Source organism: Cheilinus undulatus, linkage group 5, assembly GCF_018320785.1.
Source record: "Cheilinus undulatus linkage group 5, ASM1832078v1, whole genome shotgun sequence".
Lineage (NCBI taxonomy): Eukaryota > Metazoa > Chordata > Actinopteri > Labriformes > Labridae > Cheilinus > Cheilinus undulatus.
This window is the reverse complement of record NC_054869.1, coordinates 47440491-47457772: the sequence shown is the minus strand read 5'-3', so window position 1 is coordinate 47457772 and position 17282 is coordinate 47440491. Positions and strand designations below refer to the sequence as shown.

General features: G+C 36.9%; 2 protein-coding genes across 3 annotated transcripts in view; one reads left to right on the top strand and one right to left on the bottom strand.

Moving 5' to 3' along the window:
* The first annotated feature begins 2978 nt into the window (after positions 1-2978).
* On the top strand, positions 2979-11786 carry ogfod2 (2-oxoglutarate and iron-dependent oxygenase domain containing 2). 2 transcript variants are annotated; one of them, XM_041786604.1, is made up of 8 exons: positions 2990-3048; positions 3131-3207; positions 3300-3356; positions 5102-5212; positions 5306-5405; positions 7172-7296; positions 7636-7893; positions 10126-11786. In XM_041786604.1, the coding sequence occupies exons 4-8, from the start codon at positions 5141-5143 to the stop codon at positions 10354-10356; spliced, it is 786 nt and encodes a 261-aa protein (XP_041642538.1). In that variant the 5' UTR covers positions 2990-3048; positions 3131-3207; positions 3300-3356; positions 5102-5140; the 3' UTR covers positions 10357-11786. The 2 variants fall into 2 exon arrangements, with proteins under 2 accessions (XP_041642537.1, XP_041642538.1); XM_041786603.1 differs by having other exon boundaries at positions 2979-3207.
* Positions 11787-13675: 1889 nt separating this feature from the next.
* slc4a5a (solute carrier family 4 member 5a) overlaps positions 13676-17282 on the bottom strand; it is a 38364-nt gene continuing 34757 nt past the window's right edge. Inside the window, exon 24 of the mRNA XM_041787441.1 lies at positions 13676-13858. Within this exon, the coding sequence (XP_041643375.1) occupies positions 13676-13858 (183 nt within the window). The remainder of the gene's footprint in view (positions 13859-17282) is intronic.

The window sequence follows — 17282 nt, the reverse complement described above, 5'->3', positions numbered from 1 at the left end:
AAATAATAAAAAATGGAAATATCCAATTTCTGCTACATATGTATTGAGGCCCTTTTGTAAAATCGCTTGAAAAAAAAAAATTAAAAACATACAAAAAAAAAAAAAAAATTGAAATTTAGCTCAGGATCCTCCCATTTCTCTTGATCTTTTTTGACTGGAGTCCACCTGTAGTAAATTAAACTGCTTGGGCATTCTTTGGAAAGGCATTCACTTCTTTATTGCAGGCCTCACTGCTGACAATGCATATCAGAGCAAAACCCAAGCCATGAGGTTGAAGAAACTGCCTGCAGAGCTCAGAGACAGGATTGTTGCAAGGCATGGATCTGAGAAAGGCATAAAATATCTGTGGCACCGTAAGTTTCCAAGAGCACAGTGGCCTCCATAATTCATATACGGAATAAGTTTGGCACAAGCAGGACTCTTCCATGAGCTGGTTGCCTGGCCAAAGTGAGCAATCAATTAGTCTCCAAACCTTTTTTCCATTTTACCTTTTTGTCAATCACTTTTGTACAACCCTGGAAAGCACAAAGAACTGCAATTGAATTTGTTTGAAAGGTGCAATATAAATAAAGTTTGATTGATTGATTGAATCCGGGGAGAAAGACTTAGTTAAAGAGGGGATCAAGAACCTGATGGTCACTCTGACTGAGCTCCAGAGAACCTGTGTGGTGATGGGACAAAGTTACAGAAGGACAGCCATCACTGCAGCCCTCCACTGATCTGGCCTAAATGGTGGAGTGGCCGCTGGAGGCCTCTCCTCAGTGTAAAACACATGAAAGTCTGCTTGGAGTTTGTGAATGCCAAGTGGGCTTTGTGTTTTGCACTGTTCAATACAAGATCAGCCATAGTGATTGGCATTTGGAGCCAGGATGCTCCAGCCCTATGTTGCTCATTTCACCCGAATTTGTGTTCATTTGTGCTGAATTCAACCGATTGTTGTCTTGATACGTTTAAGCTTTGAATCGTTTCATGAATTCATTGGGTTTGAGAAGATTTCCCTCTGAATCAGTTAAGCAAGACCAAATACCTCTCCTCCCCCAGTCACAATAACAAAGATTTTTCTTTAACAAGATACATCTGTTGTTATTATTACTTTCATTTGCACATAGCCAAGAGCATCTAAGCTTTCATCTTTTAACGGTTTTACTACACAACGTCGATGATAATAATGTGTGTTTTTAGTTTTTTACAGGTGACTGAAAGCTCAGCAGGGTTAAGGTCCTTCTTTTCTCGTTCGGTTGGGTTTAATGGCGGTTGGCATCCAAAAATGTGAGATTACCGCCACCTACTGGTATGTAAAAGCTTTACAGTGATATAAACCGTGTCAGCTGAACCCATAGGTGATTTGACCTTCTTTTCAGCGCCAAATAAAAACCTCGGAGCTCCTTATATCCATTGGTACTGACTGGTACAGACGGGTGGCACTTGTTTATTTATTAACTTATTTATTGTCTAAAGAAATTGCTTTTCATCCTTTAACTGTCATATCAGTTTTAACTGGATTTATGAAGAACACTGTAGAGTTTGTGGTAAATAACTGAATTCTGTTAGGTAAAGACTTTATCCATAGATGTAAGTATACAGCAAAACACCAGTGTTAATTTAACCCCCCTGGTGTAAAATTTAAAACCTTTCTGACTTTATATAATTCTCACCAATACAGAGTTAAATTGACACTTTGGAAAGTGTTGATATTTTAACTCCTTTGTGTTAATTTTTTCAACACTCACTGTATTGTTGGTTTTTACACATTAAAGTGTACTTTTAACAAAAAAAAGGAGCAATATCCTTTTCTTTTATCTGTAAATTATAGTATTTAAGTACTATCACCTTTTATTTAGTAGCTGTTGGACCAAAACCTCATATTTCCAAAACCACCACTTTCCATGGAATGAAATAAAACACTGTATTTAACAAATTGTATTTTTTTTAGATATTAAATGGTCATAGTCAGCACCTTTTCAACATTTTCTATTGGTTTAAAATTTGTAGAAAAATAATTAAAGAAAGTAGTAAAGATAGAAAAATGGAGTTATGAGGTTTTGGCACTATCCAAGTGAGTCTTGACAGAATTTGGTGTGTCCTAGCAGAGAACGATCAAATGTAGTGCCATGATGCACTCTGTAGATTGAATCTGCATTCTGTCTTTAATTTTAACTACCACTTTTCACAGGTTGAATGTGACTAACTTGTTGGATATCTTCTTTCATGGTGCACAAGTGTCAAACACAAAAACACACAAGACTGTATGGAATCCATCAGAGACATGAGCAAAGGAGTTCCAACAGTGACCACTGCACAAAATGCAACATTTAAACACATCTAAACACACCATAACCCTTAAAATTACATCCAAAACACACCCAACACTCTGCAAAGATGAGAAACATTCACCTACATGATTTTGAATTACTGGAGATGGAGTTAAAATCACACTGCGGGAGTTTCAATCAGCACTTTAATGTTTAACACTGTGATTTCAACTCTCTTGCTTTTGCTGTAATTTAAAGGTAAAACTCCTTATGAATGGTTGGATGAAAGAATAATTTGACAAGTCACAAAAACTTTTTAACTTAAATATATTTGGAATAAGACTATCACAATTTGTTATGTTTTTATGTTCTATTGTTTAATTCTGTATCACAACCAGACGAAAAGTTTAAAATGTGTTCAAAAAATGGGGGAAATATAAACCGAAAAGCCTCCTTTTTTGATTAAACAGTATGCTCCGTGACTGCGTCATCATCCTGATTTTATCACGCTTTTGACGCCGTCAAATATAAAAAATACTTCTTGGTTTACGACTTTTTAACTACTTTGTCCCCACTCTGCCCATAGAGTGGTAAAGTTGACCTTTGTCACTCTAATGTTAGCAGACTTTACTTTGAAAATATCTGATGGTGAGTCAACATTAAATTCGTAAAGACGACTTTTATTTTGACGACCTCGAACCGGATGTGAAATACTTGTTTCTGTTTCTTACCGACATGCTTGTTTTTTAACAGCACTGCTGGTGGAGTTTGATGTTTTTCTGTGTGCTTTGTTAAAGTCAGTAATTTCTCACAGGTTGCAATGACGAACAAAGAAGACAAAAGTCTTCAGTTTTTTATTTGTGACTGTTTTACAACAGATAACATTTTTCTGAAGGACTACAAGCTCCATGTCACCTTTGTATCCGAGGAGCAGTTCAGATTAGACTATGAGGAAGTAAGTGGAAGTTACTTCAATTTCACATAAATGTTGAGTTTTTAATAAGTTGTGTGTTTACACGTATGTGTCATTACATTTATAACACGTAGATACTCAGGAGGCTGGGCTGCGTCACAGAGCAACAGTTTAAGGACGTACTCAAAGAGGTGAGCGAGTCTCTCTTCTCTCTCTTCTGTCTTATTTTAGGTCACTTCAGATAAACAGCTGTATACTGTAAACCAGAGGGGGGTCACCATGCACTGTAAACCCCGATATGTTAATTCAACTCAAACATTACAGGACACTGATTAACTAAAAAATCTAAATAATACTAACTGAAAAGATGACACCTGGTACAGTTTTTTACAATTGCTAAGACATATTCCTTAAATTTTTCCTCCCTTTTCTAGAAACATTGAACACAAATCCCAGTTTTGAAGCTACTTTCACTAAACCTCTAAATCTGTGGTCAAATTCAAACAATCTCATCAACAGTTTTAAACATGGTTAGAATCAAACTCTGTTTTCACATCATAAACACAGCAGCCAACAATCTCTACAAATTAGGATATAAAAACTGTGGTCAATGATCAGGAAAGAGTAGATTTTTGAGATATTAATAAGAAAGCTAATATGTAAAGTTAATTACAAGAGGTGGTGCAATTGCCAAAAAACCCCACTTAAATTTCCAAATCCCTTTGCACATCTGGAGTTGTGAATACCAGAGAAGTACACAATCAAGACACAACACTAGCACTCTTCTCCAGCATCATTCAAAGAGTCGCAATGTTGGTGCAGAGCTTTGACCTTCATCAGTCAGATTCAGTATAGTAAACAACCAGATGAAGGTCTGAGTACCAAAATGTTGGGACGCTGTTGGAACTGCAAGAGCCAGGAAACAGTGTGTGATGGTCTTTGTTTTCTACTTCTGTTTTTGTTTGTTTGTTTTTGCCATAAAGAATATTTCCACCTCAGTTAGTGTTTACATATCTGATCGCAGTATGTAGGTGATTTTTCATGCCTCATTTTCTTGCACATAAAGGAAATAAACGTGTATACCAAAAACATTTGTAATTGCAACAATTTCTGGGATAAATGGTACATTTTCTGAAAAAATTCCAGGGGTGCCAATACTTTTGTCCATGACTGTATACTTAGGTTGTGCATAACCGTCAGGCTTGCACGGTGGTTGTGCGTTGAAAGCAATTCAGTCGATTCAATCGAACAGCGTGAGCTGACTTTCAGCTACGACTGTCAAAGAGTCGGCTTAAAATCATACAGTCCATGCCAGGCTTTAGTTGTAATATGAATGGGTGTATACCATATGAGTAGATATGAAACAGTCTATCTGGTATCAGGTTAGCGATACAGATGGTGTCCACATTAAAAATGAGTGCATATGTTATATTACAGCATATACAGTCTATGTTACTTACCTGCTATTCAGTGCTTTAGTTCTCCCTCTCTTCCTGTGTCTTGGTCATTACACACAGCCTGTCAAATTTTACAGCAGGTGAAATGCCAGAAAAAGGGGGAGAGTAAAGTAAGGGTCGGACTTTGCAGTAAGTTCTTAATGAAGTCAGATCCAAAGATGTTGTAGGCTCTGTCATTTAACTAAAGAGATAAAAGCATGTCTACATGTAACGTAAACGTCCCATATGAGTAAGAGACACTGACAGCTGCCAAGGATAGAACAATACAGCATCACACTGCATTAGCTTGGTCTTTTATTGTTCATTGTCAGAGACTGTTTTATTGAAGAAAACAATTACTACTTCTACTATTAGGCCTCCCACTTCTACCAAAACTAGTATTGATAATCAACAACTTATTACAACTATTACCTCCCTTTTTACTCAAATCTTTTCCTTAAGACAGCTATTTGTTTAAAAAAAAACACTGCTCTGTTTAGATCTCACAGGAGGTGGAGAGGCGAAAGCATCTAGGGGAGATGTCTGTGAAGAGAGCTGCTGCGATAAAAGATGAGTACCAGCCTCTCCATCCTCATGTCTACCATCTGCAGGTATTTACTTCATCAGTCACAGCACATGATGTCTTTAGAAACAGGTGCCATTTATCCACTGCTCTGACAGATTCTCACATTTCCTCTCTTCAGGAGTCCTACCTCGCACCAAAGTTTAAACAGATTGTTGAATACTGCCGAAGTTCAGACAGGAGTGTAGAAGGTCTCCTAGACCTGGTGGTAGAAGAGGCAGGTGAGCTCCAAAGTGCAGTCGTTTCATCCCAGTGGCTTAGATAAATAAAAAGTTACTCACTTTCAATACAAAGAAATGTTTTTGCTATTGTTGACATCACAGAGGATAGGTAACAACAGACACAACCCTTTGAAATCATTATCTAGAAAATATTACAAATTTTTGCAGGCCTTTAACTTAACTTAATGTAAAGTCTTACGAAAAATATATTTTCATTGAGGGCAACTTTTATGGGTCTTTATACATCTACTGTTTACAATGTTACACTGTCATTTTGCAGATGCTTTTGTCCAGTGTAACGTACATGTGATAGACATTTGTTAATGGGGTTTAGGACCTTGTCATAGGCCCTATATTGGGTAGTGATTGTGCTTTGACTGGGGTATTGTTTCATTACTTCCAGTATCATGCATTTGCCAATCCTTAAAGGTTCCAACTAAGAGCTCTCATTATAGAATATTTAACATTGTGGGTAAAATTCACCCTTATCTGGGGCCATTTAACTCCCAGTGATAAGTTGTGGAACGCATCCCTGACAACATATATAACATGTAAAATAAACATTTAAACTTATCACAAAAAGTAAGATAATCTTATACTGTTGGAAAGCCTGTTTATTTCCCTTTTAAATGGTGACACATTTGTAAGAAACATGCATTTGTAGGATGAGCAGCAGAGCTGAGTATGTGGGTTGTACCCATGAAAAATGTACCAAATCTTCTCTGCCAGTACCAAACAGCTTATTCTGCTGTTGCTATTGACTTTTGTTTTCCCCAGGTAGACCGTTTCCTCACCCTGTAAGCACTTAAGAACCGTAGGCTGTCTTCTACAGATTTGCAGTCAAGGTTTGCAGGACGATATGGGTGATGGCTCTCTGCCCTGACAATCCAGAACAGACTGCATGCAGCCAATCACTGTCGAGCCCATTTATGCTGGTGTCGGCAACATGTGCACTGGAACCTGCAGGAGGGAAGTTATGTTCAATGATGAGTCCAGATTCTGACTACAGCAGTTGGATCGTAGGGTCAAAGTGAGGAGAAGATGCTGAGAATGCTATGCTGATTGCTGCACCAATAGAGTGACATCTTTTGTTGAAGGCAGTGTGAAGGTGTGGGGTGACATCTCTCTCACTGGAAAAATGAGGCTTGTCATCATTGGAGGCAATCTCAATGCAGAGAGACATCAAGATGAGATTCTACAACCAGTGGAAATCCACTGGTTGTAGAATCTGGCACTACCTCCAGAATTTGGAAGTGGAGAGGATGGAATGGCCTGCCAGCAGTCCTGACCTTTAACCTCTCAGCATGAATGTGCTGTTTGTGCCAGAGTGACCAACACAACCACATTGGCTGACATGTGAGAAATGCTGGTTGAAGAATGGGGTGCCATCCCACAGCAGTGTGACCAGGCTGGTGACCAGCATGAGGAGGAGGTGCCAGGCTGTTGTGGCTGTGGATGGTCCTTCCAGACACTACTGAGGCTCCCCCAAAAAGAGTCATTGGCAGAATAAGCTGTTTAGCATTGGCAGAGAAGATTTGGCAAATTTTAAATGGATGCAACCCACATACTCAGCTCTGCTACTCATCTCACAAATGCATTTTCCTTAAAAATGTTGCACCATTTAAAAGGGAAATAAACAGGCTTTCCAGTGGTATAAGATTTATGGCCAAGAAGCATTGTTACAAAAAAAATAATCTACCAAACATAAATTTTCTTCCTTTTGTGCTAGCTTTATATAAAGTATCTTTATCTCATCTCTGTTTAAGCGGAAAGGGTGTATCGCTTCCCAGTGTTTGAAAGACACTTCTGTGAAGAGCTGTTGGAGGAGCTTGAACACTTTGAGCAGTCCTCTGCCCCGAAAGGAAGACCCAACACCATGAACCAATATGGGGTACCACACCAGTTCTTCCTAACCATTTAATATCCTTTTAATAAGATACTGAGCTATGTAGAACCCTGTCTAATAGCATGTTTAAAAACAGTTATAACAGAAATCCCAAGAAATAAAAAGCATTTTGGGGTTTTCAGTGCCATGCATGCAATAGGGGGAGAACAAGCTCTTTGACCTTGACCTCAAAGTCGGACAGAGTCAGTAATCCTGATTTAAAGGCCCTTAAGAAGGCTAAAATATATGTAGAAATAAGGATGACCGAATACTAAATAGTAGGGTTACATCATCTATGATTAAATGTTAGATAAACGACTTGATCTCATTTTAATCTCTCATCAGATCCTTCTAAATGAAGTAGGCTTCGATGCAGACTTCATCACACCCTTCCGTGAACACTACATGAATCCACTTACCTCTCTACTGTACCCGGACTGTGGGGGGCACTGTTTGGACAGCCACAAGGCCTTTGTTGTTAAATATGACCTGAATGAAGACCTTGACCTGAGCTACCACTACGACAACTCAGAGGTCACCCTCAACGTATCCATTGGGAAGGATTTCACTGAGGGAAACCTTTATTTTGGTAATATGAGACAGGTGAGCAAATGGTTGAAAAAATATTTCTGATATTATCACTGCTACTTCTACTTTGATGGATATTCTGTAATGGCATAAAGTTAACAAACTGATAGCGTCTGATTTTGCACAGACTGAGCTTCCAATAAGCATGCAAAACAATTGCACCAATCATATTCTCGCACTAACAGCCAAAGTTTTGCAACTGAGTTCAATCTGGGCATGTATGGCCATAAGCCATGTAGCAAAACAGTGAGATCACCAAAACAATGACTGACTTGAGAAAAAAGGAAACACCAATGTAAATGTGCAGATGAGATCTGCTATTGTGAATCCAGAAAAACTTTTTATTTTTTTTTATGACAAACTTTTTGCTGCATGGGTACATCAAAGCTATTTATAATAAGGAAAATTCAGCTTATCAGAAACTGCAGTGATCTTTACACTCTTTAACAGGAGTTTGCAATTATATTAGAACTGATAGTTTTTATTTTCACCTTCTATTTTTTCAATTTTCACATTGTCCATAATGCCATTCACAGTCACCAAGTTGTTTCACCCCGCAGGGAGCCAATGAACAGACAAATACAAATAACTATACTGTATTGCAAAGGGAAAATCATATCTTTATCAAAACAAAGCAAAAAAAGAGCACACTCCAACAATCAATTTTTTAAGGTGCACAACAGGAAATACTTATAAAACTGAGGAGTCAGCACTTTAAAAATGTACTTTTAAACATTTTCATGTTTAGACAAGGAAGTAGCCATCACGGACGTGTTTCAACTTGCAGCCTTCTTCAGCGTTGCACAAGTGCAAGACTGCAGTCCAGAGACCTCTCTGATACAGCCTCTTGCATACAGACCTCCATGAGGCAACCAAGAAGCCACGCCCCCTTGAGCTTGTGTGCTTCTAACTTTCAAATTAAAACTGCGTTGGTTCACATTGTATGTTGATTCGTTTATTTTTATATGTAATTTTCATATAAGATTATGACAAAATAATTCTAATTTTCAAAATAAAAGAACACATTTGGGAAGCTCATGAGCTTTTTGTTGTGGTCACATTCATTATTTTGATTGTTTATTTTCATATTTGTATTTTAAATTAGATTGAGAGGAAATACTTCCAATTTTCAGAATAAAAAATCATGTCTGGTTGCATGAAATGCACTTTTATATACATTTTAAAGTTTTACTTCATATTAAATCAAGACAGTATATCTGGTTATATATACACATTTATGCATATTTAGATTTCATATTAAAATAAGAATAATTATGTGGTCTCATTGTAAACAAAGGTTACTGCTTATTTTATTATCTCTCTGTATTCTCAATTTGTCTCAAATGTCAAAACTGACAAACCGCTCAGTAAGGCATATTACTGAAGGGTTTTATCTCTTCCAGAAAGCCTTAGCAGTTTTATTTTGAAGCTTGTACCTGCACTGCATAGCATGCTTCCTGTATTCAAGGTGTTCTTCCACTCTTTGCTCACAATGCTGAAGAAGATGCATGTTGAAAGGATTTTGCTACCATTTTTCCTAGAAATCAAAATGCTTTAAAGTTTTGGCATAAAGTTGCACCACTTTCACAGCCTGTAGCTGTCAGCACTGAGGGAGCATTTTAGTGCAAAATCATTGAATATTCCCTCATTTACTTGCATATAAATGAAATAGGCTTGGCAAAGCTGTTCATGTGCAGTTTGCATGGATTCCCCCATATGCGTGCTCTGTGGATCAGACACTACCTTTCTCATCATTTGCACAGGGTTAAGACATGCAAAAGGAGTTCTATTCTTTTGTTGCTGATAGATAAAATTAATGCAAATGAATACATGGTGCATTATTAAAACATAATTTAACTTTAAGCATTTTTTATCTTTAGTTTATTTTTTATCTATCCTTATTGTAATGGCTTTTGTCATAGAAATAAATCATTTTTGTTGCTTAATAATAAGAAGAGAAAATGTAAACAAAACTATAGTCTTTGACTTACCTTTTCTTGAACACAGTCTGAATTTCTGATATGATTTGTGTTTGAAATTTGCCTTTATAAGTTAAAAGTTAAGACATTTCTATGAAAAAAGAACAGATGAATCAACTGTCAAAAAAATATTTTTAATGCAATTGCAAGAAGTAAAAATATATCAAATAATCTCTTAAATGAAGTTTATTTTCTGGCATCAATGTTTTTTCCATCAAAAAACAAAGCTACATCATGACAGAAGTTAATAGTTTTGATGTTTCTGCAGGTGCCTTTAGGTGAGACGGAGTGTTCAGAGATTGAACACAGGGTTACCGAGGGCCTTCTCCATCGAGGCCAACACATGCATGGGGCCCTTCCCATCTCCTCTGGTCAGCGCTGGAACCTTATCATCTGGATGAGAGCCTCACAGGAACGCAATAAACTGTGCCCCATGTGCAACAGGAGGCCAACTCTGGTAGAAGGGGATGGCTTTGCTGACGGGTTCACCAAACTCTGAAACCTCTGTGTTTGGTTACCATCAGACATGAATAATATCTCTGGATGTAAGCTTTATAGTCAGAGGCTGTGTGATAGAGATGCAGTTTGCATACATACTTTGAAAAACTTGGACTATATACTTGTAAAATCTTTTTATTTTAATGTTTAATGAACACTGTAATACAGGAATACACTGTCTGCTGTGATTGCATTTGTGTAAAGTCACTTTGTGCCTCTTCAGTGACGACTTGTGGCTCTTTAAAGTCTTACTTGGAAAAATGATTCTCCTTTGGCAACCTTTAAAACACTGACCTCAGAAAAGAGCCGTTGCCCTTCACATCGATAAATTTGTTTCCCACACTTACACAGTCGACTTTAAATGTCAAATTTAACTGTCAGTTTCTTACGTTTTTTCTGTTAATTTCTACTGAATGTAAGAAACAACATGTTAGATAAATATCACTGATTCTTGAGAAAAGAGACAAAACAGGTGCCAAACTTGACTTTGTACTTTTGTTTTACTACAGTAATTGTGTAGGTTGAGGTCTTAGCAGTTGTGTGGTGGAACAGATTTTTTTTTTTTTTACAACTTTTCCCCCCCAAAATTAGACTTTTTTTGCCTACATATCTTATTTCGTTTAGGCACACAAAAATTTATTTAATTTTAATTTATTAATTCAAGATAAATGTCAAGTTTTAATTTAAGTAATACTGGTATTCAGTAATGATATTTAAATAATAAATTGCATTATTTTTAACTTATTTTTCTTTTTTTTTACTCATCTGAAGTATCTTATCTCTGATTTTTTTGATTTTCAAACTTTATCTTTAATATCAATCATAGTAAACACATTTTTAAAAATAGATAATTTATTATTGCATATAGAATGGCTGGTGTATGAAGGAATAAGGAGCATAAAATAAAAAAGAATAATGCATTTGTTTTGTAAAATGAAAAAAAAAAAACATTACCTGACAAAGTGTATACCCCCAGGTTTCAACTGTTGCTCTTTCAAAGGTATTTTTCAATAATGTGGCTCTTTGGATGAGCAGGGTTGAGTAACACTGGTTTAGATGGTTATGGTACTTTAACTGTGTTCTGTATATTACGTCAGATTTTGTGACATTTTGTATTTTTACCTGGTCACTTACCTGTTTAAATTAAGGATGCACCAATTTCATGTCTTTTTTTGGACAAATACAATGGCACTATTAAAAATCAGGGTACCTTTCATTCTGAGTACCTAACTAATTTTTGTGAATTCAGGTTGTATTATTTCTCTAAAAATGAACCTTAGAGTATTAGAGTAATGGATAAATAATGATTTGGAGTTGGATAGCCATTTGTTTTGTTTGCTGTTTTGTTAACTGTGTCTTCTCATGGCATGTTAACCCCTAAACTCTAAAAAGTATTTTTGAGTGTTTGTTGAATAAATGTCATACTTTGCATTATTGTAATCCATTTTTGTACTGTAGTGGCAGTAGTGTACTTTTGTGGGCTATTTCAACTTGAAATTGCGAGTTGTTCCGTTAATGAAGAATTATGAGCTCAGGTAAATGCATCAGTAGGTATTTCCAGACAGACACGGTTCTGGTTCTGGAGTCTCAGAACCTTGGTGCTTTCTGGTGAACCAGCCCGTGTTTACACCAGTGAGTGGAACCAAAGTGGGAGGACATGACGGACATGAATCACCACACCCAACTCCAACCCTTGCAAAGCAGATGGATTTGCCCGTTTCCTTGTTTCTCACTGGTGGATCTATCTTGTAAAGCTCCCGTCTGGACCGTTTGGGCCTGGTTAGAAAGTGACAGGACCAATCAACAACGAGGGGCAGTACTTTGAGGCGCAGCGGAGTCATGACACAAGTGAGCAGCAACAACAGGCCGGTGCAATTATGGCGGAAGAGCTTAGTGTGGATGCTGCTAAAGCGCCAGTTTTATCAACACTTGACATTTCTTTGTTAAAAGAAGGACAAAGAACAGCAGTGAGTTGTTTTCTTTCCAAAAACACCTAAAGTCGTCTACTGACATGTCTACAGTCGCCATGGTTCACGTTATTCCTTGGTAGCTACACACGTGCACCTCGGTCGCGGCTACGTCATGTGTTTTGTTGCTCTGATTGGCCCGTAGAGATATGACAGTTCATCCAATCACACTCCGAGTTTTGTTCAAATCCTCTGCCCTTTCCCAAACGCTTAGTATTGAAGGTTTTCCAGATGACGTGTCAGGTTACTTCGTTAATACAACTGTTAATTTGAGTAAAGAAAACTTAATTCAATTGTTAGTTACCACTTGAAATAAAGCAGGAAATGTGACGTGTGCTTGCTGGTTCTAGGAATGATTGTTTTGCTTTAGCTGTATGTGTGCGTATTTGCAAGTTAACTGGGAGTTCTGAAGTCATTTTTTTTGTGTTGTGTTTGTTTTTTTGTAATTGTCGTCAGTTAGGTAGGACTTAAGGAGAAAGTTATTGTAAGTCAAGTTCTTGTTTACACCTTCGATAAAAAGACTGGGGTCCTAACCTCGTATGTAAGTCTGCATCTCTTTTATAATAACAGACATGCAGAATATTTTCAATGCCACATATTTTTTTACAATGAAGAAATCCATTTCAGCAACATATGAACATCAGGACTTTTGGTTGTTTCTTTTTTGTTCCAGGTTACAATGCCTCTTTGGAGAGTTAGACAGGAGAGAAACAGGGAAAGGAGAGATGGTTCTCTTGAACCAGAAGCACACTAAAGTTTATTCATACACCAAAACACAATTATGCAAACTCTTACATACACTGGTACACATGACAGTATGATAGACTGAACAACCTAATGGTAAATAGATGCTAAATTTGATTCATAGTCTTTCTTTACAACATCTCCCTGGTCACACAGGCATGTGAAATTACTTAAAATGTTTGACATTGCACTGATTTTAGATAAATATTTCAGAAAATACCAGTATAGTTCAATATATATAAATAGATTTTTATAAACGTACATATTTTCACATCAAAGACATTATGTTACACCCCATATTTAAGATAAATATGTACACTGTTAGTGTGGCTATTTACATAATACAATTAAATAAATAAATTAAATATTTATTCTATAATTCATGTTTAAATCCATTAAAATGCACTGATTTAAGAGCACATTGTAGCTTAAAATTTCTCCAGTCCATTGATTGGATCTGTCTCTCTTAGACCAGTCTGTTAACAGCTGTCAGTCTGTGCAGCCTTGACGTGCGTGCCGGTCAGCACAAGCCCACCCACACGCACAGCATCGAGTGGTTTGCCCACACTTAGCCGTGTGTTTTTATCAACAAGACACCGAGTCTTAGCTCTATAAAGTTGTCTCACTGCTCATGTCTCTAGGGCGGTGGTGGTCGATGTCTGAGTCATAGTCTGACTCCATCTCAATCTTGACCTGGGGCACAGGACAGGCCATCCCTCTGCCCATCGGCACAGCAGGAGATGATGGACAGGATATCTTCAGGTGGAGGGTGATGCTGAGGAAGGGCAAGTTCTAGTTACCACCTACAGTTTGATATACTGAGGGGTTCAGGGAGGAGAGGCTGGGGAGGATGGAGGAGCTCAGGCATGTGACATTATAACCCCAGTAGTTTGCTACAGCAGCTCATTCATTCATAAACAAGACAACAGTGTTTGAAGAGCTGCTGTAGTGTTTCACTGCAGTTACAACATCTTTAGGCCAAGACTAGGGCACTATGAGGCTTAGACTAAACACTGAAAAAAGTTTGATGTGGTTCTATGTATACCTTAAAGCCCAAAAGAGACATTTTAAACACTACAATAGAGGTTTAAGATCTGACATCATCTAACAAGAAGATCAAGAAGTCTAATTCTTGCAAAACAACTATTTTGAATAGCATGAAACAGGAAAGGACATGTATTTGTAGAAACAAAAACTTACATAGAGAATTTTACTTTATCGAGAGTCCCCTTACTACCACAGATTCATTCTTAAAGGTGTTTTAGAGTATTGGTATAAATAAATTCCACTTTGACTCTGAGTAACCTGCAAATTGACTTTTGCTGAGCATCTTTTGGCAATTATTGGAATGTTTTGCACATTCCTCTGCTAACTACACTGTAAGACCGAACAGTAGAAGGCTGTTAAAAAAGTAATTGCACTCAAATTACTTGATAAACATCCCTTAATCTGCAGAGTTTTCCCAGAATGCCCTTGGGCATTAGGCACTTTTGCACCATAAGTGACGTTACTGATTCAGTTAGGCAAGTCCCACCTGTGCTGAGCAACCACTTTATACTGAGGGTGGTACACTGAGCCTGGGAAGAGGACTTACTGGTTCAGTGTGCACTTCTTAGTAATTATCACTTGTAGTCACTTAAAGTGACATAAAGATTATGTGATAGAAATAAGAGAGAATTGCTGTTGAAGAAGAACATGAAGCATTAGGACAAATACTTAACTTTGAAGGGTTAACCCAACATAAATGTGAGTAAAATTGAGTTGATTTAACTTAAAATGGCTGAGTACTGCGACTTAACAAATACTGTTTTTTCAGTTACTTATATTTGTATGATATCAGTAACCTCTAATGATTTGGCTTCTATTTGATGGTTCTTACATGCTTTTAAAAAATCAAATTTCAGACTTTTCTAAGAACTGAATTGAGAAAAATTGATACCACTTTTTGTGCAGTAAGCTGTCAAAAATCAATGGCATTAGATTTCGCAGTACCAGAGCTGAATTTTCTGGTTGTAATGTTCATGAAATGTTAAATGGCATCAGGCAAATACATTTTTTGGCGATTGATGATTTCTGGCATATTTAATGTCCCTATTCCATTGGTATGCTGCATACTGATATTCATCATAACACATTATAACAGGTGTACTAAGCTGATTCCAGACAATTTAACTATTAAGAAAGTAGAATAATTCTTTTTTTGGGGGAAAATCTGTTTAATTAAAGGTGGGCTGCATGAATTATGAGTGGGCACCCTGGTAGTCAAGATGTTAGAGAACTGGACTAGTGTTTTACAACAGTACAGAGTGTATTTAATCACCATGAGCCAGATAAAATCAGAGAGGGGTCTGGAGGCCATCCCAGGACACCCAACACAAAATTCCCGGAATTCTGGACAAAATTTATACAATTGTTTGTGGAGGGCAAAGTTTAAAAAAAATCGTATAAGGTTGGCTAGAAAACAAAGATTCGATAAGAACATTTCATAGTCAAAGTGCTTTCTAAAATTTAAGACCTCTCACTGGAAAAATCAAACTTTTTAAGGCTTTGCAAGGCCTAAAATTAAATGTGCAATTTAGGACTATAAGATTTTTTAAGGATGTGCGGGAACCCTGCTATTAACTCATCCAGGATTGTAGTGAAATTCCATATTTTAACTGGAGACTACTTGAAAATGTTTTTGCACTACTATTAAACTTTGACATAATCAGTTTCAACAAATATTTTGAGTATGTTGAACTTGTTCGGTTTTACAGTGCAGCATTGTCAGGAAAGACCTGCATGAAATCAGTGCAGACTAGTTGCAAAAACAGATCGGTGAAAAATGAAAGTCTGAACAGCATGTATTTGGACATGCAACTAGTTTGTACCAAACGCAGCTGTTAAATAAGCTAACTAATATTTTAAAACACTGCCTTATGATTCCATCATGGCAGATGGTCTTTTTTTTCTTTATTACTCTGTTGTTGTCAGCGATGTCCTGTGTGTAAAATCTAAATATTGTCAAGGCCCCCTAGATTAAAGTACCTTCATCAGCAACGGGGGCAGCAGTGTAACATCTTCAACCTATCTGTGCTGCAGTGAGCAGGTGAAAGCAGACACTGGGTTGCTATTTTCATAGTTCAAACCAAACTGATCAAATGATTCATATGAATTAGTAATAATTTACACTGTCAATTCCTAACCATGCCTCTTTTAAGCAATGCAGAACTGATGGGCAGTTTTTTGACATCCCCCTCCCCAAAATTAGACTTGAAAACAGAGTCAAACAAAGCATTTGAATATTTAGCATATAGAGCAAAGATAACAAGATATAGTTTATCATTTGCACTTTGATTGCAAGCATTTCAAAAGAAAGTGCTGCTTTTACAGGGTTTTGTTTTCTGGAGAGCAAAAAGCTACAGGAAATCTGTGTTTCAAGTGAAGGTGTGAGCATCACAGACTGATTTAGAGAAGAAAATCTGGTAACAAAGAAAAAGAAACAACCAAAACAATGATGCTTGTTGCATGTGGATGATTATACAGTTGGATATAAACTGACCTATCACAATTCTCTTTATGTACCACATATGAACCAGACTAAATATACCACATATTGTTTTTATTAATTTGTTTAAAGTCCAAGATCAATTGCTTAAAAACACAGAGCAAACTACACATCATGCAATTTAGAACATTGTTTTCACCTCCCAGTCACTGCCTTTCAGAAAACTAACAAAACAAATGAATACAAAATAACAATATGCTGGCTTGTTTCTATGAGATGCTTACTGCAGGTACTGTGCAACACAAAGAGTGGCAGGATGCTTACAGAGTTAATCACAATACAATGATCTGCATTGCCTTAAAGTGCATGGAAAGGAGAGTGATTAAACATGACAGTAAAGAAAAAGTGGACCAGGAGGAGTCTGTGTCTGATTTTGGATGCATATGTTAACTCTACAAAGGAAATATGTGTACTACAAACATTTACACTTATTTTTAAATTCTTCTTATTATCTGACACCTAGAAAAAAAGATTAAATGACTGTAAATTTTCTAATTTTAAGAAATTTTATGCATAATATTAGGAGCTAAGAGCATTAAGGGATGCACAATCAAATCTGGAAAACAAACATATGAACATAAAGACTGTAAAATTATCAAATGTATATTTTTGTGTGTGTCAGGTTAAGTCAGGTTGACTTTCTGAATTGCTGACTGTATTTGTCAGCTA

Bases quoted from the DNA above. Each gene is read 5' to 3' on its own strand.
- ogfod2 (XM_041786603.1), top strand. From the start codon at position 3,073: ATGACGAACAAAGAAGACAAAAGTCTTCAGTTTTTTATTTGTGACTGT. The intron at 5,406-7,171 runs GTGAGCTCCAAA...TCTCTGTTTAAG, and splicing joins CCTGGTGGTAGAAGAGGCAG to CGGAAAGGGTGTATCGCTTC. The intron at 7,297-7,635 runs GTACCACACCAG...ATCTCTCATCAG, and splicing joins ACACCATGAACCAATATGGG to ATCCTTCTAAATGAAGTAGG.